The following is a 26,971-nucleotide window of genomic DNA, read 5'->3' as shown; positions in this document are numbered from 1 at the left end:
GACTTTACCGAAAGAACCAAGAATATGAATCCCTGCAGTCACGAAAGCTTTAAATCAAAATTTATACTTTCGCTGTTAGCGTTGGCTATTCAGATCGTGGTAATTAAACGGTTGTTGGAGGTAATTGAAGCTGCCAAGAGCTCTCAACCCCGCTCAGTCTCAAGGGACGACCGCGGGTCCGACTGTCACATTCCACAGTTTGCGCTCGGGGATGAACAGCTGCCAAGGAACTTGAGTTTTTATGGCATTCACAGATTTGTTTTCTCTTCTCTAAAGTTGTCTCGTGTTTACTTAGTCTCTCTGATGAAGAAAGCCGTGCATCAGTTTGCGTGGCGTTATTCAAACACAACCGGTACAATTCTACACGCATCCAAGCAAAACATGGCTTCAATATTCGTCGCTGCAGCTAAAACTTATATTGCAACACACACACTAGTCCACCGTTGATATCTACATAGTATTTATGTGAGAGGTGAGTCCACTTTTGTTTGCAGGACGAGATACTTTGGAGCACCAACATAACTTTGAACGCAGTTAAATTTCGATTTAAAGCTTTCGTGACTGCATGGATTCATCTTCTTGGTTCTTTCGGTAAAGTCACGTAAAAGGGAAATAATAAAATAATAAAAATAAAGCATAATAAAATAATAAAACATAATAAAATAATTATGTATAATGTTTTATTTTTTTATTAAGACGTATTAAACTAATTATTTTATTATGTTTTATTTATTATTTTATTATTTCCCTTCTACGTGACTTTACCGAAAGAACCAAGAAGTTTGAATGCAGTGTTAAAGCCCCACCGTGCATGCTATGTGTGTGAGTATGCGCATATTAATTTGCGTGATAAATTATGATGCACGCAGTCGACACGCAATGTTATGATACATTTATTCTATTATTTGTTTATCCATGAAAGCTTCACTGAGTCGCAACATGTTTTATTAAATGTCTCTATATAGATGTTTGTCAAAGTCCATTAATGACTGTTTTGGTATGTCGTGGAAAACTTGAGACCTCGAAGAATACTCAAGAGTCGTATCGTGTGGTAGACCGCAGGCACACACTAGCACGATGGGATACGTACGGTGCGAAATGAGTTCAAGATACATACAAGACAGACCTGGGATACCCAGTTATGTACGATCACAAATAATGTAGGCACTCAGTTGTATAGTAGTAATGTCACAGTCGATCGCTACAGCGGACAGCGTGTGTTTGATGTCAAAGACCTGCGGGAGTTCTAGAGTGGCAGTCGTAATCGAGCCATGAGCGTCGTGTAAATCGGTTCAGCGGTGAGCGCGACCTCCCGGTAAAGGTGAAGGCGCATCCCTGCAACTGCCGGCTCAAAGGGGTGGGAGAACTCACACTTTACCCAACCACACGCGAGCTGCCGATCAACTGAGGTGTATCCACTTACACTGCTCGGCGGACAAAGGCAGATGAGTTAAAACAAACTTGCACCATTTGCTTCAATTTGCCGCGCAGGTTACTGAGCTGTGGAATGTCCCACCAGTGGTTCAGGGTTGCTAACGGAGAAGATGAGCGACTGGCTGACGCTGCTTAGACAGTCGTACTACACATGGATTGCGTGCACGGTGTGGAGAAGTGGTGCAGTGGTCATTGCACTCTGCCATGAACCAGACAGCATTACATAATAATATTTTACATTTTATAATTCTTGACTGTTGTTTATTTTAAGTCTATTACATTTTTGATTATTTATCTTGTGTTGATCGCCGATTGTTTATTGTTTATTTATGTCTGTTAATTGTGATTCATTTTTTAATTGCTTGGTTGCACCGTGGGACCAAGAGAGAGGACTGTAATTTCATCTTTGTTGTATGTCATGCATGTAACACACTTGACAATAAAGTGACTTTTGACTTTTGACTTGATGAGGTCGATTCCCCGCCGTGGCTAATATCAGTGGTAATTGATATCTGCACCGGTTCTGGCAATCCCTCTCGCCAACCCTCACGGGGCCAGCCTGGTGAAGTATGGTCAACGAACCCCCGATATTGCAGCAGTGTGTCGAAGCCTTCATTCAGCAGTGGATCGACAAAAGGCTGTATATAATAATAATAGTAATAATAATAATTATTAAATTATACTTAATTATGTAATACTGAAGAAGAATAAGAATCAATGGCACAATTAACTATATTTTGTAGAGGTCTATATGGTTGTGGATATAAACCAAGAGTCGTGCATCGTTGAACGCTCACATAGACGATGCATGGTTAGACAAATCAGACCCACTGTGGCCCCATGCAATGCCCAAGTTCGGAGTACAGTAATTTTATGAGCTGCGTTCGTTTCCTTCCAGAGGTCCCAGGAGTTTGGACGCAAAATGTTTTTCAACGTGTCGAGTGACGGCGCACTTGCGCAAGCCGCGTGACGTAACGTACACATTACATACACTACCTGCCACTAACACGCAGCGAAAAGTAATCAGCCACATACTGTGGGTCAGTATGTAACGCTCCAGTCCGTGAGTTTTCTTGGCCAGGCGCACGTAACCCTGGCCACAGAGCGTTCATACATCACAGCGCGTCCAGGGGTCTCCAACGAAAACATTTACACATCGGCTTGGGCCGTTAATTCAAAGGGCGGTCTTACACTTTCTATAACCCAACAAAAAAAAACCCGGCACCCGTACAATCTGCGAGCCGACGGGTGTTAGCTAGTTGGGCTGGTTTTATCCCAGAGTAATTATTATTGGTGTTCACTCGCGACGATATTATTATTATCACTACATTAATTCCCACCACAAATTGCAATACCCGCTGCAGACGCCAGCACACACACACATACCCACACGCGCGCGCGCATATGGACGGCCTTTTCGAAAGACTTGCGACACATCCGATAGAACGCACGCTGTACGTGATGAGGAGGAGGGCTTAGGAGGGTGGCCCAGACCGTTTTTTGGCATTCCAGCGAAGCGAGGGGGAGAGGCGAGAGCGAGAGAGGGAGCGAGATTGAGTGAAACCAGATGGGGGAGGGCTCTGCCAGTCGGCGAGAGGGGAGCGCGGTGGTATAAAGGTGCCACGACCGCCCACTCTCACAGTCTCGGCGCACAGCGAGGAGCAGGCAAGAGGGTCAGGAACAGAGACACCCATCTCAACACCCGTACACCATTGCCTCCCTCAACACAAAAAAACCCTGCCAAGCAATACACGAACGACAGCGAGCTGCATCTAGATAATTTGATTGAACTAAGTAAGCTGTAAAGTTGTTGTTATTTTTTTTTACAAAGGAACGCAGAACAAATAAATAGGTCCTGTATATACGATTAAAAGTAACTATCACAAACTTTGAACTGTTTTTGCAAAAACTAAATACCACCGCGAAACTTTAAATGCAACGCTGCAAATAGAAGGGCTGCGTTCAAATTAGTACAACCCACGTGCTTCGAGAAGCCTAGTTTATATACATTTATATTATTACAATTGTAGTGACTAAAGCCGATCATTTTGACGCATCTGCTCGGTGGACTCTCTCGGAATCGCGAAGGGAACGAAGCAAAGGAACGACTTCACGTCTCTCGTTCAAGCCGCGGCTCCTTGAATCTGTTTCTTTTTTTTGTTTGACGACCTCGTTCTGCGCCCCAGCACCTCGCTTCAGAAGGAGCTCCGCTGTGAACCATCAACATCTGGGTAAGCACGTGGCTTCACTGCAGAATGCGTAGGCTGCGGCGTGTTCGGTGTTATTGGCCGCTGTGTTTGCGGAGGAATTCTTTTCAAATCACGCTACACTTACGGTGGGGATGCAGCCCTGGTGTAATGAGTGACATGCGGGACTTGCAATCGGTTCGATGTCCCGGCGCGGCAGTTGAGGCAGAGGTGCGCATTTCTTAAATCCCGCGGCCTCTGTCTGCACCAGCGGTATAGATGGGTTCGTCACAGTTATACGTCGATCGTAGGAGTAAAGTGGGGCGACTCCCACCTCCTCCAAGATGTCTGAGCAGCGTGGAAGAGTAGGCCAAAATAGCCTCTTTGTGGATGGACTCTCTAGCGGAGGCCCTTGCAGCCAGCAGTGGCGTGAACAGGACATTTTAGGGCTGCGCCTCTATACCCTGAGAGTGATACCAAATTAATATGAATCGTGGCACTCAATGTACCCAGCTATCGCATTGTATTTGGTGGCACCTTGCTGGTTTGAAAACTGACGGGTCTATTGCTCTGATGTATTGGGTGATGTGCATTGTGTGCCTGGGGATTCGATCGCGTGTCGTCAGCTCGGTGGTGTGGGAATGGTCCAACCAGCGCACGACAGCCACAAGCGTGCCCACCATTGCCGCCTGTCATCTGGCGATGTTTTATTTACAATAAAGGAGCTAACGCAGAACACGTGCCACCGAGATCCTTTGAGCCAGGGTCGATTTGGAAAGTAATGCCGTACCCGCGAATATGTTGTGGAATGCTCTGGGACATGCCCTATTGTGCGTGTGTGTGTGTAATAGTTTATAGACACTAGCGGTAGTGTAGCTGCTAGCGCGCTGCGATACGAACCCCGGAGAACCGAGTTCGATTCCCGCTCACGGCCAACATCGGTGGCGAATATCTGAAGCGGTCCTTGGCCTCTCCCTAGGTCGACTCAGCCTCGAATGAGTACCTGGTGCGGTGCGCAAACATCGCCACTGGGGAGACAAAGGCGGCCGGGCGTGGTGCTGGCCGCCCACCTCCTCGTGTACCGTGCCGTCCTTCATCTGTGCTACTCGCTAACAGCACTTGCCCCCGATAGTCTGTTAAGGCTCTACGGGAGAACTTTGTCTTTGTTATATACAATTTTTAGTGGCTATAAAAAAATTTACGTTGAGGAGTAATGGCAAACGGATTAGCGCTCTGCGCTATGAGCCCTGCTACCTGAGTTTGACTCCCGGCTTTATCTGACATACGTATCGAGTTATATCAAAACCAGTCCTGGACCCCCACACACCAAACCTCATTGCCCGGCGTGGTGAAGTATGGTAAAAGCAAATCCAATGACCAAGTTTCAGGTAAATTTGGTTTAACCAGGTAACAACACAATTCACGAGAATAGTCTAATGTGCAAGAGCGACGTGGGACATTGGTCTGCGAACAGTGGGCACCAATTGCTTTGTATAATCCCGATTGAGTAATCGGTTGTGTCATTTCGAACATGGCAAGGTTGGACCGGCACGCAAGGGCCTACTCTTGTGAATGGCGTCACGGGATCTGTAACGTCCACCGCGAAGCTGAGGGCATGTAGTATCGTAATGGAAATTACGCAGACCGCAGTATTAATCAGGGTGGATGCTGCAACCGAACCGCGGACTTCTGCAACAAGCAACGAGCACGCTACCGGCTGGGCCTGTGGGCAGACCATCCAAAAGTGCTCAATATTATTTATTTTTGTGAAAAATGTGAATTTCTAATGTGGTGGTGCTGCTTATGCAATGGATGCTGCTTTCATCCCTGCCATCCATATTCACACTTCACTCTCTGGGAGCCGCTATAGTTTACAACCAAGCACGACATTGCTACTTTTCCGCAAGATATATATATAGTGTGCATAATGTTGGACATATTGAGTTGTTCAATGCCCCTTGCTTTACATGTTTTTTTTGTAGTTTGCATAAAATCGTCAAAAATTTAATATACGATCTCGCGACTCGGTTGAGAAAATTAAAATACCATTAATAAACTAAAGTTGGAATGCAAAATGTGAGTGTGTACTACAGCTTTTCCTTGTCTGTGAAAAGACCTGAGATCTGCATGGGAATTATATCAGCAGCGATCTTCATTGGCAGCGACGATGATGAGTCGTAAACGCGTTTGAGTATATTCGAGTCGGTATTATCACTCGCTATGTGGTAGCAATTACACGATCATCATCACATTTCAGTGCACACACATCAACATTACTACCCAATATAACAGAGTTAACGTATGACCTTGAAGTAACCGCTATTGAATGTTGACCACATTTCACTCCGCATAATCTAATTATCGTGTTTGCAGAATCCACCTTCCTGCCAAATGTACACCCCAGATGTGCATCGGATATATGTATCTGCATGTTCATATTAACGACTGTACCTCGTTTAATAATAATGAACATTCGTTTAACCGGGAAAGCCTCCTAATTAGGATGTTTGTCCAATTCCCTTGAACCAGAGTTCACTCTGACTGATTTGGATCCATGCTCTGACATTCTGAAGCTACCACTCACACTGGAAAACCAGCACGAACATCGTGGATACTTACAGCACGAACCGTCTCCGTGGTAAATTTATCTGGCGAAGCTGCTGCGTTGGCAGTGGTGCACAAACAACAACAACAACAACAACAAAACTCGACACATTAGTCAACAGCCGCTGAAACGCCACCACTACGATGGACTTCCTCTTCTCGCCTTATCCTCTCTTGAGGATTCGGTGGCACCAAGCTACAGCACAACAAATACGCGGAGACAAGTTCTAAACCACCTCTCATCACAACATTGCACATAACAGCGTGAATTGTGTGCACTTAATGACATTGATGAAACGTACCGTATGTTGTTCATTAACAAGAATAACAGTTTGGCCACGCACGTGGGTAACGTACTATAAACGTGACAGGCTGCATCGCCTCCATCCCTCGTGGCGCTGCGATGCCACAGGTCCATCTCACGCCTGGACTCACTCCATCATGCCCCCGTGGTGGTGGTCATCCTCTCGGCCACGCGCCCTCCTTTCGCTACCAATCTCTCTCTTCCATCGCCCATCGGTCCTGTGTATATTGATCGCCTAATAACAAAAAAACAAACGTGGCCTCTATTGGTAAGCAATGTCACGGGAAGACGAGAGTTCAATTTTACAACGCAGCCTGCAGGAAATCGCCACGCAGCTGTGTCAACACAATGGGGCTTGTGGTGAGCGGCCATGAAGCTTCAGCGGCCACGCAAACCTCACTTCAAATGGTAACAACAAAAATGCAACATAGAGCTGTAGGCCAATGAATTTCAAATACGATGCATATATTATCAGACCATGATTGCTTCCATGCTTTGCCACAAGCACGTGTTGTTAACGGAGACTTGATGCCTTATAAAAGTTATCCATTTGGTGTTTGAACATCTTAACACAACTTCTTGGTTCTTTCGGTAAAGTCATGTAGAATGGAAATAATAATATAAAATAATAAAAATAAAACATATTATATTATTTTATTATGTTATATTTTTATTCTTTTATTATTTCCATTCTACGTGACTTTACCGAAAGAACCAAGAAGATGAATCCCTGCAGTCACAAAAGCTTTAAATCAAAATCTTAACACAACTCATGTTTAATTGCCAGAAAGGGGTAAAACCTCTACTTATATTTCCCCCCTCCTATCATTTTTGATACTGGAAAAAAATCTCCCTTAGACACTTCAAATGCTTCGTGAGGCAGCTTGGGCAATGTGTTTTGAACACCATCTGGAAGCCATGCCCAGACAGCACTTGCGTAGGATGTATAACGTCCCCGTGTTCTCCCCATTGACAGTGACTCAAAGCCTCTCTCGAGATGGGATCGCTGTGCCCGTGCTCGCTGCTGCTGCTGCTGGTGGCCTCTTTCGCAGCGACAGCTCTCGCTCAGCAGCCAGATCCTCCGCTCACATACATGGTGAGGAACCAGGCGAGTTTTAGTCATCACCACCATCATCACCATCAACCATTATCATCATCAACCATCATCAGCCATTGTCAATCCACTGATGGATGAGAGAGTCACCTGCCGCACGAACCGATCTGTGATTGTACAATAGAGTGCATGTATGTATATATATGTTTATACGACTGCAATGCAACGTGCCATCATTGTTTTCAAAGCCTAAGCAATCGCACCAATGCTATCACGTATCATTTTCTCGAACAGTATACGTTTGGCCTATTCTATCCTGAAATGTGAGAAACCTCAATCTGTCAGTCACCGCTCTTAACTTGAGCAATGTTCACCGTGGAGAGTTTAGTAAATGCTCATTTTTCACCAGAAGGGACCAGGGAAGAACGGTATTCATCCTGAACAATGCACAAAAATACGACCTTTGACCTCGGTTTAAACAAAGTCACGACCTACGCGTGTCACTGTGCACATCTTAATTTGAGATGTACAGCCTGCCCTGGTGGACGGAGTGCAGTATCGCAGCTCATGTCCCGAGAGAGGGGGTTGTTGGAGGGAGGAATGATGGCCGAACTCGCTCGGGTAATGCCATTGTATTCACCCAGTCCAGAAAACAAATCACCATGAGCATAGGACGGCTTGCACTGGCTTGCACTTAACATACGAACGTGGCCCAAAATGGTATTTGTTCATGTAATTTTAAATATCTGATTGTGAAAGTTGGCTGGTACAGAGGGAGTATATTGCCAAATAGGCACTGTCAGGGGTTGAAAAATCTGTTTTTGCCAAAGTAGTGCAGCAGTGTATTTTTTTTCTTCTGTTTACGATTATTTGCAGATGTGCCACCAGTTCCAGTTAGAAAGTGAACTTCTTTTTTAGAAAACCGCTGAGGTGGCTCAGAGGTCAGGGTTGGCTACGATCTGCGCAAAATAAGTTCAACATACACACAGGGTGTCGAGCGGACACTGCTGAGACCTGGGCTTGAAAATCCAGATAACTGAGAGGACTGTATCAGCTACGATGGTTCGTTTTAAAAGGTACCCCGTGACATTTATGTGAAAGGCATAAGTCCACTTATAAGGATAATACCAAAACAGTTCTTGTACACATTCAGAAATATGCCCCCCCCCCCCCCTTTATGAACTTTATACTTATAATCAATCTCGCGGAATGCGGTCTAATAAACTGAGCAGGTATCGGCCTGAAGGGTACTTGGATGGACGACCCTCATGTATAACAGGTTGCTATAGGATACAGAGCTAGGCGATTGGCAGTGGAGCAACACCGTATTGCTGCTGCAATGCACTTCTCTGTGTGTCCACATCTCGGCGGCCACACCTTCACCAACCCGCGCTGAACCAGAGCAGGTCAAGTAGGGTCGGATAACCTCCCGAATCCCGCAGAGCCGTCCCGAGGGTACACGGTGAATAGGTCCGACCGCCCCGGGCCCCGCGCTTGGGGGGGGGGGGGCGTCAGATGATGTAACACTTCCGCTTTAGTTTGAAGGCGTTGGGGGCTTCCACGCGGTGGAGTTTGCCCCGGGCCCCGCACACCGCCCACCCCACCCCTTACGGACGGCCCTGATTTGTAAAGAGAGGCTCTCATCCAGCAGTGGATTGACAAAGGGCTGTACACGTATTTGTACACGAATTCTAGAATGCACGTTGCATCTGCTTGCCAGAAGATACTGGAAGGAATAACAAAAAGCTCACGTCTTGTAGGCGTGAAGATACTCAGATTTGGGATGTAGTTTTAGTGAGTCGTCGATGTATCCACACTCGGGCTTCGCCATCACATCCTACAGATTCTGGTTGACTGCACGCGCGCACATACTTCTGTTGCTGCGGCGATGCCACGTGACACAATTCGCACCTCGTTATTACGGCCATCGCATTGGATGCGCACGCGCGCGACGAAATTGTCACGGCGTTCGACACAACGTTATTTATAGCCGGTAGAGTGAGCGATCTCCTGCTGCTACTGAAAAAATCCCCCCCCCCCCACACACACACATTTCGGCTGTCATCACGATAATGCATTCGATCATCATCATCATCATCAGCAGCAGCAGCAGTCATGATCAATCCACTGCGGGATGAAGGCATCTCTCCGTGTGTTATTGTTGCTGCATCCTTTCGAGAGTTTTGTTACAATTCTATCAAACGACCGTGGGGTTATTTTTGTTCCACCGTTCGCTGGCACACCAGGTGCTAACCACGCCGGACAAATCACGGTCCTCTCCGGGCGCATTGGTGATGCTACTTTTCATTATTCAGTCACGTGCCGTCGAGTAAAATAATCAATGAACACAAAACTCATCTCGGCCGTGTCACATGGCAAGCGGCTGCTACATTTCGAGTCATTCTGAATTTTGCCACGGCGTGTGGCCCACGAGGCTGCTCACAGAGCAACGACTCAGTAGATATCTCACATTATTTTAAACCGGCCACATACTTTGCATGCCTCTATTATTATTTTTTTTATCGTGGACCAGCCGACGAAGTTTAGTGCGGCAGTGAAAATCTCTTTTGAACGCAAAGCCGGTGTACAATCGGAACAGATCCGGGTCCATTCCAGATAATAATCAGGCCTTGAGCCCGGATCGTTCTCGCGTGGGTGACCATCGTTCGTGAAACAGGTGCTATAGGCTGCTGTGGGCTCACGTTGCCAGCAGACAGCGGTGCGGCACAATGCCGTGTTGTACTATACTACGATCCAACCGTCTATGCTCCCTGTCTACACCAACTCGCACGAGTCGTCAGTATGGTCAAGTAACCCCCGTGACCAGCAGGGCGTGGGGAAACCATCATCCAGCAACGGATCAAACACGCACGCATTGTACGCGTCCAGTCGTGACCACGCACGTGTCCTTTGAACTGGGCAACCCCTCTCTGTTCACGAACACGTTGCAGTCTGGTGTACGGTGTGATCAAAGTTCTGTGCTCAGTTGTTCATTGCTTTTCGGTAAGATTAACTTCGTTTAAGTCCTTCTAAATTACACGAGTATGCTTCAATTATAATAATGATTCAAATGTATAATGCGCATTCCATCCGAGGATCCCAATGCGAAGTTAATGAAAATCAGGAAACAAAAACAGAACCAGGGGCAACAGAGCAAACTCAAGAGGGAAGGCCACTTTAAAGAGATGGGTGTTCAAAGCAGACTTCAAATTATCTACCGACTCCGATTGCCTGATGCCAAGTGGCGAGGCGTCCCTTAGCTTGGGTGCCACGTTAACAGAAGCACCGGTCGCTAAAAGAGCGGAACCTAGATACCTGGGAGTGCTGAGCAGTTGGAGATGAGAAGATCTTAAGGACCTTGATGGAATATGTCAATGATTGCATTGTCTGTATGTGTGCTTCGTGATTGTGTAGCCTTGCTCGGAAGGGTATGAACTGGACTCCGACATGACCACTTGCAAAGGTAGGGTGACTCGCGCTGTGCGGTTTTTTTTTCAACCACTGACATTCGGCATTCTGGTATGGAAGCCACTACCACCACCATCATCATCATTAGCATGATTATGGTGGGAGAATGAACGCAGCGCAGGGACCACATCATCCCACGTCACTGATCGAGCGCACATGAAATTAACTGCAGAGGTGCAGCCCTGCAATGTCTTGCTCATGCCATTGCTGGCAGAAGGGTTTCTCCGCCATAGGGATCTCTACAGAGCCCCTCTATAGGGGTATTGGCCTACTCTTCCAGGCTGGCCACACGTCTTGGAAGAAGGTGATAAGAGTACCCACATTTCACCACTTTCCACACAAACCTGCGTTGTACCACGTTGTTACTGCTGGTGGAGCAGCTGCCGCACCTGCGGATTGCAAGCCCAAACGCGAGAATCGCCCGCAGAATGAAGCAGTACGTGTCTCACGGATGTATTTCTCTCTGCGCCTTTGCGGAGATTTCGAGGTGTGTTTCAAATGGCAAGCGGCCTCGTTGTCGGATCCCTACACTCGCGTTAACTGGGCGGCCACCTTGTTGGGCCCAAGCCTCGTAAACAAACACTGAGCAGTGGAATACATTATCTTATTTATCATGGAAAGCATCGAGGAGGTCAACATTTTTACTTATTTATTTACGAGAGTTCGTCGATTTTCTTCTCAGTTGTCAAAGGGAGCAATTCAATAGAACCCAACGATGGGGCAATACATACATGCACATTGCCAGCTAAATCTTTTTTTTTAATTTGGGATGAAATCTAATCAAATCATCATCGACCATGATCAATCCACTGCTGGATGAAGGCCTCCCCTAACTCGCCACTACCTCTCGCGGTTCCCCAAGCACAGCGATCCACCTGGCACCCGCACACAAACACTGCCCTCGCCGCCACTCGGCCACTCGGCCACTCGACGAGCGGCGAACCTCCAACCCCCCCTCTCCCCCCCCCTCTCCCAACCCCCTCTCCCACCCCCCTCTCCCACCCCCCTCTCCCACCCCCCTCTCCCACCCCCCCTCTCCCCCCCCCCCTCTCCCACCCCCCTCTCCCACCCCTCTCCCCCCCCCACTCCCACCGCCCCCTCTCCCGCCCCCCTCTCCCCCCCTCTGCCAACCCCCCCTCTCCCAACCCCCTGTCCCAACCCCCCTCTCCCAACCCCCCCCCCCTCTCCCCCCCTCTCCCCCCCCCTCTCCCAACCCCCTCTCCCACCCCCCCTCTCCCGCCCCCCTCTCCCCCCCTCTGCCAACCCCCCCTCTCCCAACCCCCTGTCCCAACCCCCCTCTCCCAACCCCCTCTCCCACCCCCCCCCTCTCCCCCCCTCTCCCCCCCCCCTCTCCCAACCCCCTCTCCCACCCCCCCTCTCCCCCCCCCTCTCCCCCCCTCTGCCAACCCCCCCTCTCCCACCCCCCTCTCTCAACCCCTCCCCCCCGCGGCACCCTCGCGCTCAGACATCAACGAGTGCGACACCATCCCGGACGCGTGCAAGGGCGACATGAAGTGCGTGAACCACTACGGGGGCTACCTCTGCCTGCCGCGCTCCGCCACCTTCGTGGTCACCAACAGCTTCGGCGGCTCCGGTGGCAGCAGCGCCGGTGGCAGCAGCCAGCCTGCCGCCCGTGAGACCTCGTCCCAGGTGGCGCCCCCGTTGCCGGGCGTCCGTCAGCCCGGAGGAGGAGGGGGAGGAGGGGGGGGAGCGGCCGTTCGTCTCGGAGCGTCGCCGCCGAACCGCGGGCCTCAGCCGCCCGTGCCCGGCCACCGCGTAGCGGCGTCCAACCCGGGCGCGGGCAGCGCGGGCGGCGTGGGGCTACCCTCCTGCCCGCTGGGCTACACGCGGGACACCAGGAGCCAGTGCGTGGGTGAGTGCCTCGAGTGTTGGCGCTGCGGTGGCTGGGAGACGGTAACTACTTCGCCAGGTGTGCAGGAGGTGGTGGGGTTCGATCCCGATCCTGACGCCTGCTGCTGTTTATTTGGGAGTTTATTCTCCCCGTGGACACGTGGGTTTTTCTCCGGGTCCTCCGGTTTCCCCCTCCACATTGAGGATCAACATGCGTCCATTTGGCTGAGAGTTCGGCTGCTGTACATTTCCACATGATAAGCCACTTTGTTGGGCTATCATGTGTGATAGTCAGGTCGCTTCTAAAAAAGATCAATATAGCTCAAGTTGGCCTTACCTGGTAAAATAAAAAAGTTAAAAGTCGGGCCCTGTCCATGGTGTCGTTCCTGCATTGCCCCTTGCTGAGACCGTTCTTCTCCCTTTTCCTCTGCAGATTTAAGCGAGAGCTCGGTTCGCGTCATCCCTCGAGTCCACTCTGTGTGTGGGTGTGTGTATGTGTGGGGAGCGGTGGTGTAGCGGTTAGCGCTACGCTGCGCTACGAACCTGGCGACCCGAGTTCGACTCCGACTCACGGCCAACACCAGTGACGATTATCTGAACCGGTCTTGGGCCTCCCCTAGGTCGACTCAGCCTCAAATGAGTACCTGGTGCGGTGGGTAAACATCGACACTGAGGAGACAAAGGCGATCGGGCGTGGTGCTGGCCACCCACTCCCTCGTGTTCTGTGCCGGCCTTCATAGGTGCTCGCTAACAGCACTTGCCCCTACAGTTTGTTAAGGCTACACGGGGGATCTTTTTTTTGTAGTCACACTTCGCGCGAACTGCCGTGGATGACATGGCGTGGACCGCGTGTCGAGTTGTCAGCGCTCGTCACAACGCCCCCCCCCCCCCCCTCTGCGACCCGCGACATAAAATCCCGAACCCCCCCCCCGCCGCCCTCCCTGACATAGTGCGCGCTCTGTCTATCGCGAAATCTCCAGTGTATAGTATTTCGTACGGAACAGTGGCACTGCAGCCGCATGAACGACCCCGTGATTCCCATCATCAGCCACGGTCCATCATCAGAGCCGTGGTCAAGCCCACGCACCTCCGATTGGCACGTTACGCTACGTACGGTGCGAAAGAAGTTCAACGCACGTGCAGACATGCTGCTGGATGAACGCCTCTCTCAGCCACCACCGCGCAATAATCGACCTGTCACTCCCACGCGAGCTCATCTCATTGCACCACCACCCCCCCCCCCCAAGCAGGTTTGATTCTTGGCCGTGAATGCGTGCCCCGTTTGGATTTCTAACCCCCCCCGCCCCCGCTCTGGGTTCCTCGCTGCCGCCCGCGTGAATGCCCCCCAAGTCACCCCCATCCGCAACTGGGTGAGCTTTATGCTTGCCGCACCACCACTCCCCTGCCTGTTGCCTCGCCAGCATTCACAGTGCGCCCACCGACGGCGTTCGGGGAAATAATTTGCGCGTGTGAAAGGAGGATCTTTGTGGACGTATGGCGCACACACGCACACACACGCGCGCGCGTGCGCGTCTCGCCCGCGCGTGCTTCTTGTGTGTGCGCGCGCACGTGCCCCGTGTGTGTGTGCGTGTGTGTGTGTGCGTGTGTGTGTGTGTGCGTGTGTGTGTGCGTGTGTGTGTGTGGTTGGGGGTCACTCTGCTGGGCACGCTTGCGGGCAGCCCGCGGCCGGGGTTTGCGTCGAGGCAGCGCGAGGCGCGTTTGGGGGCCTTCCAGCCCCTCCACGGCCCCCAGCGCCGCCTCCCCCCGCCCCAGACAATGCGGGGCATTTAGCGCAGCAGCGGTCACCGACAGAGGGTTGCGTGCCCCAGATGGAGCCCCGCGCGTGGCGAGCGGCCAGCGCGCACGCTGCGGGCAGCGCCCCACTCCCGTACGTGCGGGTTCGCGCGTGGCGCCCGCGCGGTTAGTGGTGGTGGTTGGTTGGTGGTGGTGGTGGTGGTTGTTGGTGTTGCGTTAGCAGCTGGGCGGGGACCCTGGCCTACGTGTGAGCCGCTGCCACGGCGCGCCAGCCGTTGTTGTGTAACGCGGAGTCACCGTGGCGGCTGCCACCACCCCCCTGCCTGACCCACGTGCAGCAGCGGGGAGCTGAGAAATGAGCGCGCCGTATACAAGCACAGTTCTGATATAAGCAACACGCACTTACTTTGCGCTGGCGGTGGGGATGGGGGAGGCAAAAGGTTAATTATGATACAAGCACTATGTTGGTTATAAGCACACGAGTATATGCCGGCTTCTTATTCCAGCTCAAGGAGGAGATCGTTTTGCACGGAAGATTTGCGAGTTGAATTTGGAAGCATTCAGCGCGTGTTGGTCTGGTTGATTTAGGAAAACGACTCCCCATTATTTCGACTGCCGCTCCGGGAGTTGGAATCTAACCGGCGACCTCTGGGTCGTTGTTGGTTCAGTGTATTGCTGCACTATTGTTCATAATACAGATTTTATTTTGGGTTAGATCGCGTAAACGTAAATGTGTCGTTAAACCCGCCACCACCCGACACAGTCATGATGATATTGGTCGCGAAAGCCCACGACTATTGTTATTATTGTTTACCGTTGTTGTTGTTTTAGAAGTCCACTATATCTTTCGCTTCATGCCAAGCACCGTATTACGACATGCTGGGGACCTCAGCTATGTAAAGCTTCGGAGGCCCCCATTGCATTACCATGAAAAGTGTTGCTCTAACAGAAAATGTCAGCTTCATTTTTGCATATATATATGTAGGCAAATGTGCAACAGAATGTGAGTTTGTTGTCCTTCTCCGCACCTCCAATTAACACGGCTACGTACGGTGCGACAGAAGTTCAACATACACATGTAACACTTGAAATGTTGTATTAATTATATACTTCGATTTAAAGCTTTCGTGACTGCAGGGATTCATCTTCTTGGTTCTTTCGGTAAAGTCACGTAGAATGGAAATAATAAAATAATAAAAATAAAACAATAAAATAATTCTCACGACGTTTCGGCCACAACGTATTTAGAGGCCCCCTCATAACGCGAGGACAAGTGAGCTCTGCAGTAGCTCACTTCGCTCGTGCCTAAATTCGGCACCGCAATCCCGCGCGTTGGTATCGTGCTGCGAGTCTGAGCGAGCCGTGACCTTTTGCCGTGCGTGCGTGTGCGTGAGACAGACGTGGACGAGTGCGCGACCAGCACACACCGCTGTCGGCCCAACCAGGTTTGCACCAACGCGCCCGGCAGCTACACGTGCCGCTGCCCGGAGGGATACCAGATGGTGGCGGGCCAGTGCGTGGGTAAGTCTGGGGGGCGCCACGGTGGCTAGGAGATGTTAACTACCTCGCCCGGTATACAGGAGGTCGTGGGTTAGATCCCGATCCCGACCCTGATGCCTGCTGCTGTATATTTGGAGTTTGCATGTTCTGTCTCTCTCTCCCCGTGGTCGCGTGGAATTTTCTACAGTTCCTGTGGTTTTTCCCTCTACATTTAGAATCATGCATTCAGAGTATTGTGGCTGCTATAAATTCCCGCACGATGATAAGCCGCTTCGTTGAGCTATCATTTGAGATAGCCAGGTCGCTTCTGAAAACAGATCGACAGCTCAGTGGGCCTTACCTGGTAAAATTAAAAAAAGCCAGTAGGACATAGTTAAGTCTGTGTGTAAGACCATGAGCCGCCCCCACGCAAAGGCACCCAGCCGGAGCAGAGTACTCGGTGACTAAAATAAACTAAGCAGCCAAATACTCTAAAAGTGTGCTGGTGTCACGGCCCAAATGGGGGGGGGGGGGTCCGTTTGATAGTTCGAGGTGGGATGGGATGCACTACCGCGTTGAGTTGCTGAGGCATGCAAGCGCCATGTGCACGCAAAGTTATTGTCACGACGAAAGGAGGAGGGCACCGCTCGAAAAAGAGAAATATTTGTTCCAGATTTTGAGATTTAAGCCCAAGAACAAAACTAAATTTAATCGAGTTTTACACGCGACGTCACGTGGCATCACGCCACTTTTGTAAGCACGAAGACGCCTTGAAGTACGATCTTTACGTCTGGAAAAAAATGTGTGGCTACTCCCATCTCTTCAAAGACATTGGCTTTTTGTATTATTTATTGTTGTGACTTTCAGACCCGTCCCGACTGGACATCAGTCTTAAATAAAATATTCTGATTGAGCCCAAAAATCCTGTGGAGGAGTTTTGTAGGGCGCCCTCTAGTGGGCGGGTCCTCGTCAACGGCAGTGACGCGGCCGATGATTGAACTCGCCGTCCGCACCTTTGGAGGATTACAATCAGTGACGGATTCTCCTCGTAGCAAAAGTAGCTACATATGCTACGGGCCCCGCACTTTCAATGGCCCCGTGCTAAATGCTTTCAAGCTATCAATTGCTATTCTTGGTAAAGTCACGTAGAAGGGAAATAATAAAATAATATAAACCAATAAAAAAATTATTGCTGTGGATTTCACACCTGATGATGATTGCTTGTGTTGCCGTCGAAAAGTCGTGAGAATTGTTATTGTTTAATATTTATATTATTTTATTATTTCCCTTCTACGTGACTTTACCGAAAGAACCAAGAATATGAATCCCTGCAGTCACGAAAGCTTTAAATAAAAATCTATCAATTCCTGTTCAGTGATTCTGCACTTGCTCTATTACTATAGTACTATACTATACTGCCTTCAACTTTTATGAACGGCTGGGTGTTTATGGTTAGCGTTTTGTCGCTTTATCTGGCTGTATAACAAATGAAAAAATACAATTACTTTATTACGCAAGTAAAAAATATATATTTTAATATTCATGTTTTGTTTTTTATTTAGGGCCCCTTTATAACATATGCTACAGGCCCCGCACTAGCTTAATCCGGCACTGATTACAATGTCATTGATTTTTAGTAACACCGTCAAATGCGCGTAAACTGAAAATTCGCCTCGCACAAAGAAACAACGATGAAGTTTCATGGCCCTAAGCTGATTAATGTTTGTGCCGATGCACAGTGACGCGAATGATCGAGGGTCGTACACAGCCCGCTGGAATTTTTTGAAATAACGCAACGGCGAAATCGATAAATCACTCCACTCGGAAATGTATACTGCATAAAAAACGATATAAATTAACTTTTACAAATTATTTGCACATGTTCCCTCTGTGCATATGAACTACCTCCACGCCAGGTGTGTATTTTGTTAGGCATTTGAATCAGGATAAACATAGGAAACAGTGATGGCTTTCAACAAAGCCAAGTCCTGTATTTTTCCCTGCTCTTGGAAAACACGGAAATACCACAAGCTGTTAAAACGGAGCTGTCAATTCCTCCGCTGGGGACTACAGCAGAAGTCATTGTATGATCGTGACCGTCTCTGTGTCTGTGACTTTGTCCGTGGGTGACAAGTGCTACAAATGTGTATTTTCCATCACTCCCTGAGAAATTAAGACCCATGGAAATTGCAAACATTAGTCTGAGAAAATATGCACATGATCTAAATGTGTACACTACGCAGTGGTTTGTCCACCCTGCTGACCTGGGTTCAACTCCCAAACGTGGCTCACGTCAGCGGCGAGGTGATATCCGAAACGGCCCTTTACCAACCCGCACTGACCAGCGTGGTGAAGTATGGTCAAACAAACTCCATGACTGGCACGGTCTGGAGATCTTTATCCAGCAGCGGATTGAAACGGAGCTGTAAATTAATGGTCATTCGTAACTTATTGTACAGTGCTTGTCCCTTTTTTAATAATTAGGTACCACTTCACATTTGAGTCACGAGACACACGCAAGTCGATTGCATACCTCGGTTTACAGCTGTTTCAATACGGGCAACAACACAAAAAGTCTATTTGTTTGTGTGTCTCCCTTGTGATGGGACTTTGTAGAATGAGCGTCGAGATGTATAAGGGGCACGGGGTGACCAATAAGGTCGGAATTGGTCTGTAATAAGCTAGGGAGGGCACTGGTAAGGGGTTAGTGGTATGCTAATGGCACTGCCATTACCTGGGGAGGGGATGGGAGCGATCACTCTCTCTGCCACCCTCTCCCCTTGTTCCGCCACTGTCCCCCAACAACACGACACGAGGAGCTTCTCTCCCGAGCGCTTCCGCAGGTTTTTCTCCAATCCAGCTCCGCGCAGAAGCCCCCACCGCGGACGCGAAACGTCGGACGTCGCGCGGCGCGAACAACGACGACGACGACGACGCGCGGCGTGACCTCGTAGAAGAAGGAGGAGAATTTCTTCTTCACCAAAGTCAAACTAAAAATCGTCGCAATAACGAAGCGTCGCGGACACGGAGCGTCGTCGCGGCTGTTGAGATGGCGCGCGTGTGCGGGCCGCCTTCTGTGCTGGTGCAGATATTGACGAGTGCCGCTACGGGATGTGCGCCCAGGCCTGTGTGAACACGCAGGGCTCCTACACGTGCCAGTGCAGCCCGGGCTACGTGCTCTCCTCCAACAACCGCTCCTGCGAGGGTCAGTGGTTGGCAGACAGAGGGGGTGGGGACGCCCCCGGTTGGGTCCCCACCCCCACGCTACGGCCGAGCTGGGTTCGGCAAGTTGGACGCGAGTCGTCCCCACGGGGTCCAAGTGCTGTTCACGAGCACCGATGTTGGCAGCGGGGAAGCTGCCGTGGTGCGATGGTTCAGCGCACTGGACGTGTGTCCGCAGATATGGCCAATCGATAATAGTCTGAGCTGAGCTAAAGATACCTCGTGGTTCCTTGAAATGTGTTTTAACTCAACGCGTGTTCTTTTTAACCCAACAACGTTCCTTTTTGTGTTTAGTTTGTTTTTCTATTCCCCGCACCTCCGATCGGCACGGTCGGCTACGTACGGTGCGAAATAAGTTCAACACACACACAATGTGTTTAGTCCCGTCATTGTGCTTCGGCGTTAAAACATTTACGGGAGTAAACAGCCCTGCAGGGGATAGACATTGGGAGTCGCCTCTTGACGTTGATTCCGAGGGCCGCTACCCACCGCCCGAGTGTGGCTTTTCCTCCCTCTGAGTTGTCACGCACAATGCTTCACCTGATAACATCATCGTGCTTTTCTCCGTACCCGAGATGTAAGCAGAAACAATTAACGAATGGGCTCAACGCTTTCCTTCCAACCCCCCCACCCACCCACCCACTCCCCTGCTCCACCCCTGCCAGATGTGGATGAGTGTGTGGAGGGCAGCCCGTGCAGCCAGCTCTGCTTCAACACCTACGGCTCTTTCCTCTGTCGCTGCTCCCCTGGCTTTGTGTTAGACGGCGACGGATTAACCTGCAAAGGTAACCGCCGCTTTGTGCTTCCGCTCATCACCTAGACGCTTACAAAACGCGGCCACGTGCAGTGCAAGCGCCGCGCCGCACGCGCCAGGGCATAACCATGAAGGCCACGGTCCACTCGGGCAATTTAAGGGCAATTTCGTTGTCGGTGATTGTCACGAGCAGCGCACGAACCGTGCGTGACCCCAGGTCAACTCTCGAGTTTGCACCTAGTTAAACAGATAAGCTTGAGCACGTAACTACGGGAAACTTCACAATCAGAATCTTTATTTAGACCGGAGGAACCCGATGAGCCGCGGAGCTCTTGTTGACCCCGGCGGCCTCTGGCTTGAGCTCGCCCGAGAGGCCGAGCACTCGCTCGGCACCGCTCGGCACCACCCCAGCCCCGGATTGTTTGACCTGCGTCGGAACTTCGCACCCTACCAGATGTGGACGAATGCAGCTACTCCGACTACCTGTGCCAGTACCGCTGCAACAACGACGCGGGCTCCTACTCCTGCAGCTGCCCCGGCGGGTACCAGCTTCAGACGGACAACGGGAGTTGCCGCGGTATGGGCGGGCGACACGGCACGGGACAAACTCGTTGAACTAAACTTTTTTTTTATGTTACCAAGAAAGGCACACTGAGCTTTGTAGTTATTTTTTTTTAGAAGCGACCTGGCCACAAATGAGAGCTGAACGAAGTGGCTTATCATCACGTGGACATTTATAGCAACCCAAATACTCTAAACGCGTGATGTTGATTCTAAATGTAGAGGGCAAAACCGGAGGAACCGGAGGAAATATCCACGGGAGAACATGCAGACTCCGAATATAGAGCAGCAGGCGTCAGGGTCGCGATCGAACCCACGACCTCCTGTATACTAGGCGAGGTAGTTAACATCTCATAGCCACCGTGATGATGATGCGAGAAAGAGACACGCAAACTCCAAATACACAGCAGGTGTTCAGGGTCGGGATCGAACCCACGACCGCCTGCGTACCAGGCGAGGTAGTTAACATCGCTTAGCCACCGTGATGATGATGAGAGAGAGACACGCAAACTCCAAATACACAGCAGGTGTTCAGGGTCGGGATCGAACCCACGACCTCCTGCGTAGCAGGCGGGGTAGTTAACATCGCTTAGCCACCGTGATGATGAGAGAGACACGCAAACTCCAAATACACAGCAGGTGTTCAGGGTCGGGATCGAACCCACGACCTCTTGTACACCAGGCGAGGAAGTTAACATCGCCTCACTCTACCCGTCTATTTTGGGCACTGCCGATTCTCGGGAGACACCTCCGTGATGAATTGACGACCACGCTGTCGGATGCTCTCTCTGAAACGCCGCCGTCTCGACCGCAGATGTCGATGAGTGCGCGACGAACTCGCACAACTGCACGGAGCGTGAGAACTGCTACAACGTCTTCGGTGGCTACAAGTGCCTGGAGAAGGTGCAGTGCGAGGAGCCGTACACGCAGGCTGGCGAGGAGTGAGTCTGCCTCGCACCGGAGTACACAACACCGGACTGCCGTGTGCGTGGTCACATACCCAAGTGTGTGCGTGTGTGTGTATGTAGAACTTCCCTCGCACCGTACGCAGATAATCGGAGGTGCGGGGGAAGGACATGAAATAATGATAGCGTGATGATACCAGAGACCCCTACGTACATTTCTGGGCATACAAGGGAACAAAGGGAATGTGTTGGCAGTGGTTCATAAGCATACGTCTCTAAAACTGGCATTTTATTCACTACTTTTATATTACCAGATAAGGGCCGTGAGCGATACAGCTCTTTTTCAGAATCGACCTGGCCACAAAAGATAGCTCAATGATGTGGCTTATCACGTGGACATTGTATACAGGGACTCCTCTACTTACGAACGAGTCGATTTGTTCGTAAGTCCAACTTTACTTCCTGTTGATTCCAAACACGTTGTACGGCATGTACACTAAACACGGGGAAAGAGCTTTAAAAGTTGTACAATATCCTGTAGATGTAGATGCCACCGGTTCTTCATGTTCTGCAGATGTAGATGCCACCACCGCCATCCATTGCGTGCTGCGGTTGAACTTGACGACTCTCAGTCCGAACAGGCAACTGGACGTACGGACAAGTTTGTTCGTACCTCTGAAAGTTCGTGAGTAGAATGTTCGTAAGTAGAGGAGGAGGAGTCCCTGTAGCAGCCCAAACACTCTAAACGCGTGACGTTGTTGATTTGCCACGGGCGCTGGGCTAACATTTAGGGCAATGGCTCTCTGGTCATGTTTACACAACGCCAAGAGACCCATTACCTAAATTATTAATCAATTACATGAAAAAAAACATTCACAAGGCAGTGTTAGATTGATATCTCAACCAGTCTTTTTCAGAGTACTTGACGGCATTGTGATTACGGCATTTTTATAGTTAATCGAATTACTTCATTATTTCCAGTGTAATTGTCAGCATGTGCATTCTAAGCATTATAGATCGTAAAGTCCCAACGATAGGAAGATAAGTGACAGGCATACGTTGAATAAACTGCGGTTCAATAACGTTCCAGTAACCTTAATTTATACTAGAAGCACTGCAAAGCGCAAAGAATACGATGAAGCTGCAAAACGCTTTTCACGAATCTGCCACGATCGCCACATCGTACAACGCGATATTTTGAGCGCGTCGCAAAAACGTTTTATCCCGAGAGCAATCGTGGCCGAGGCACGTTCCCTAACGAATCGCCGTCTTCCTGCCTTGCCTCCGTCTTTCCGCTCTTCGCGACGACGACGCGGCGGCCACCTCCGCCCCTCGCCAGCCGCTGCGTGTGCCCCAGCGAGAAGAACACGTGCATCAACAAGCCGTACACCGTCCTCTACAAGCACATGCACCTGCGATCGGAGCGCTCCGTGCCCACCGACATCTTCCAGATGCAGGCCACGACGCGCTACCCCGGCGCCTACTACACCTTCTTCATTCGCGCCGGCAACGACCAGAGGGAGTTCTTCATGAGGGTACATCATACGGACCGTCTCGTAGATGAGCACAAGTACTGTGGAGCATATATGACCGGCGCAATATGCCGTTACCCAACTTCCAAGTCGAATTGACCGATAGATCAGCATTGTCGTGTGCGTGGCCAAATACCCAAGTGTGTGTGTGTATGTTAAACTTCTCTCTCACCGTACGTAGCTAATCGGAGGTGCGGGGGAAGGACAACACATGATGATAGATAGCGTGACGAGCCCAGAGACCCCTACTTACATTTCTGGGCATACAAGACAACGAAGAGAATGTGTTAGCAGTGGTTCATAAGCATAAAGAATGTATGTTGAACTCATTTCGCACCGCACGTAGCCACCGTGCTAATCGGAGGTGCGGAATATCGTGAAGAAGTTATTGACAATAAATGTTAAGACATTTCGTTAACCAAGCTTCGAATTTGGGTCAGACAGCCTTGGACGCAGAGCCGAGAAACATGCATACCAATTGCGCTATTTTTATTGTGCAGGTTATACCTTCCTTAAACCTAAATAATCGCTTGTCCTCATTGCTTCGCTGGGCCCACGCCGCGTGTGCGTGCTTGTCGTGTGAGCAGCCCCTGGGCCCAGCGAGCGCCATGCTGGTGCTGGTCAAGCAGCTGCAGGGCCCGCGGGAGGTCGTGCTGGACCTGGAGATGATCACCGTCAACCCGGCGCTCAACTACCACGGCACCTCCGTCATCCAGCTCAAGATATTCGTGTCAGAACACAACTTCTGAACGCCGGCGAGCACGTAAAAAAAAGATTTATATCGTTCCTCCGCGGACTTAACAATCAGCAAGATTCGCATAAAACGATTAGTTATTTTTGTTCTGGGGAATACACCGGCAATTCGTGTAGTTTTTGGGGTTTATTATTTTTTCACCAAAAAATCCATTGTTGCTTTTTTAAAAGTTTAGTTTCTCATGCACCTCCTTCTCAAATGCATGCTGTAGAGACTCGCTTGTGTCCAGAGTTATTAAATATAATTTCGAAGCTTATAGAATATGGAACGTGTTAATGTGTGCGCAACAACTGACGCAGGACATCGGTTCACTGAATTTCCAAGGGTTTACAGAGCGCGTCGCTGCTAACGGTTCAAGGGGCAGCACACCGAACTCACAATCCAGACTTTTCCAGTTCCACTTAATTTCCCGGTGCAGCAGTTAAGACAATGGGACCGCGTCTAAATCTCCACCTCCGTCCACCCAGCCACGTGCACGCCGCTGTCAGTCGATCGGCAGGCCACGTGTGGTGGAGTTGAAGCGCGGCTACTCCCACCTCTTCCGAGACATCTGGCCAGTGCGGAAGAGTAGGCCAAATACCCTCGATGGATGCTCCCTTTATTGAAGGCCCCATCTTCACAGCAGTGGTGCGAGCGAGAAATTGCCGCGCTGCACTTTTACGATCGTCTACCGCAGTACAATACAATGTAGCTTAACGGATGCAAAAACTTGCATTCTCATCAGATGCCCCGATCATTCTTACGTCCATCTTCTATCAGTGTTGAGCATTTCACCTGCAGCACAGGCAGGATGGATGTACAGGGGTTCAACGGCTCTTTATTTTTGCCGCCAGGGAGAAATTAAAAGAAAACAAACGCATTGCAGTCGAAGTTATCACAATTGGCGACTGCACGATTTTAAACTGCATGCGTATTATACACACACGATTTATTTGGTATAAAATGCATTGGTTGATAGGCCTTCGAGATCAAATATTTTTCAAAGACACATATATAGAACAGAGGAGAAACGCAATAATGTACTCTGGATGATACTGTATATAGAGGTAACCCCCCCGTTTAGGCTTTCGATTTTTTGATCATCATCATCATCATCACGATCCATGGGCAGGTAGCCGGTAGTGGGTGTCCACATTTGTTTCCACTTTCCTGTCTTGTGCCAATATGCTCTGAATGTCATGAAGCTATTCTCTGTTAGGCATTACATCTGGCACAACACACGCACACGAGAGGGCGGTGTGAGTGAGCATGCGGCCAGCACCAGAGCAGACGTCTATACACGGTGCCAGGTACTCATTCTAGGGTTGACGTGACACGACCACGCATAGATAATAAGTTCAGCAGATCTGGCAGCAGCCTCCATCCAGAGACTGTCGTTGACCAAGGACAATGGGGATTGCAAGTTGCACTTCACAGCCCTGTCGATGAGTTTTATGTTCACCAACAATAAACAAACAGGTTTTTAAATCGGTTTACCACGTAGGCTTTCGCGACCAATATTATCCATAATAGTTTTTTTGGGGGGTGAGATCGCGTAGATATAAATGCGTCGTTAAACCCGCCACCAACCGACACAGACAATTCGTAAGGTTTGTCACGCACATCGGTGTGTTGGAGAGTAAATCCACAATTGTAAATATTGTCGATTTACTCTCCAAGACACCGGCGTGCTGTATTAGTAACGAATTGGCACGTTTTGTTTAAGTGACAAACCTTACTAATTGGCTGTGTCGGTTGGTGGCGGGTTTAACGAAACATTTATATTTAAATGATTTGAATAAATATATCTGATACGAAGCATCATCATCAATTCTCGTTATAATTAGCCCTTATCTATCCACTGGTGGATTGATGACTCCCGACACCATCGCCATCCCTCACGATCTTGTTAGTCCACAATCCACCACCTCATTGCACGTGAGCTGAAACTGACGTAAATACAATAATGAATGATCCTTAGAGTTGACATTATTTCCATATTAGGTGCCAATTATTCTTGTCATGTACTCGGTATTGTATCCAGCAAGATACTCTACCAAAAGTGATCTTCTCAATAGCAAATACATATTCTAATTACCACATAACCACGCCTTTTGGCGTCCTCTGGTCTGACACCGTTTGAGACGAGGCTCAAAAGAAAGCTGTCTCTGGTGTGGACCAATCAGTTTCAAAGACAATGCATATACTATCAGAGTATGTTTTTTGTTTGCATTCTGACCACAAGCATTGTGGTTAATACAGACATGATTCCTTGTAAAAAAAGGTTTCAGTTTGGTGTTTTAATATCTTAACACCTGTTTTGTTGCCAGAAAAAAGGGGAAAAACCTATTATCATACCAAATAACTGGTTCAGCAAAATGGTTTGGCATGAGTGGTGTATAATCAGGGAGGGCTATTCAATATCGGTAATCAGTTAATATAATTTTGCATGCTTCACGTGTACTTTTAAAATGTATTGTAATGCTATAATTCATGCGCGGTACAAAGTGCAACGTTGAAAAAATTGTGTTTTACAATAATTTAGCTGCCTTGCATTGCTCATTTGCTATGCAATTGAATGTAGAGGATTTCTTTTGTACGAAATTTAATGTACGCTTGCATGTGCTACAAAATACTTTGCTGCAAGTTTACGTGCGATAGAAAACAAAAAAAATCTACTGTTACATAATGGAAGCTTGTGTTGTGAATTTCAATAAATAAAGCATTTCAATATCAAACAGCACATAAGTCAGGATCCGTCAACTTAGGAAATCAAAGCGACTGGTTTCTTGAAGGCCATTACACGGAGATTCTCGGCAGACACCGTTTATATGCCTTGCGCATCGTGTTCGTAGCATGGCTATCCAACCAAAATTATTACATTCTCAAAGTTGGAATGTGCTGAATTAAGTGGCACACTATTTGCCTTATTTATAAATGTTAAATGGTCTTTAACATTAAGATGAAAAAATGAGCATCGATAATCACGGTATGACGATATGAGCAAAATGGCAAATACAATTATCGTTGGTCTTATATCGTAAAATATATAGCAGTATCACCATGTAGCCTATATTTATGCCCATATGTAATTCCACTGATTGGTGAAGAAACATGCAGAAAAGGCAT

At 49.2% G+C, this 26,971-nt stretch overlaps 1 protein-coding gene across 1 annotated transcript; it reads left to right on the top strand.

Moving 5' to 3' along the window:
- The first annotated feature begins 3,059 nt into the window (after positions 1–3,059).
- LOC144729595 (fibulin-5-like) lies at positions 3,060–26,582 on the top strand. The gene is made up of 11 exons (XM_078609959.1): positions 3,060–3,665; positions 7,505–7,624; positions 10,997–11,045; positions 12,516–12,923; positions 16,055–16,177; positions 19,224–19,340; positions 20,023–20,142; positions 20,566–20,688; positions 21,487–21,613; positions 22,917–23,112; positions 23,697–26,582. The coding sequence occupies exons 2-11, from the start codon at positions 7,526–7,528 to the stop codon at positions 23,856–23,858; spliced, it is 1,524 nt and encodes a 507-aa protein (XP_078466085.1). The 5' UTR covers positions 3,060–3,665; positions 7,505–7,525; the 3' UTR covers positions 23,859–26,582.
- Positions 26,583–26,971: the final 389 nt, after the last annotated feature.

This window comes from Lampetra planeri, chromosome 33, assembly GCF_965212315.1.
Source record: "Lampetra planeri chromosome 33, kcLamPlan1.2.h2, whole genome shotgun sequence".
NCBI lineage: Eukaryota > Metazoa > Chordata > Hyperoartia > Petromyzontiformes > Petromyzontidae > Lampetra > Lampetra planeri.
The sequence above is the reverse complement of the archived record's forward strand: the minus strand, read 5'-3'. Positions and strand labels throughout refer to the sequence as shown.

Coding starts and splice junctions, on each gene's coding strand:
- LOC144729595 (XM_078609959.1), top strand. CDS start 7,526: ATGGGATCGCTGTGCCCGTGCTCGCTGCTGCTGCTGCTGGTGGCCTCT. Junction 11,046..12,515: donor CGACATGACCACTTGCAAAG/GTAGGGTGACTC, acceptor CCTCGCGCTCAG/ACATCAACGAGTGCGACACC. Junction 20,143..20,565: donor CGACGGATTAACCTGCAAAG/GTAACCGCCGCT, acceptor GCACCCTACCAG/ATGTGGACGAATGCAGCTAC.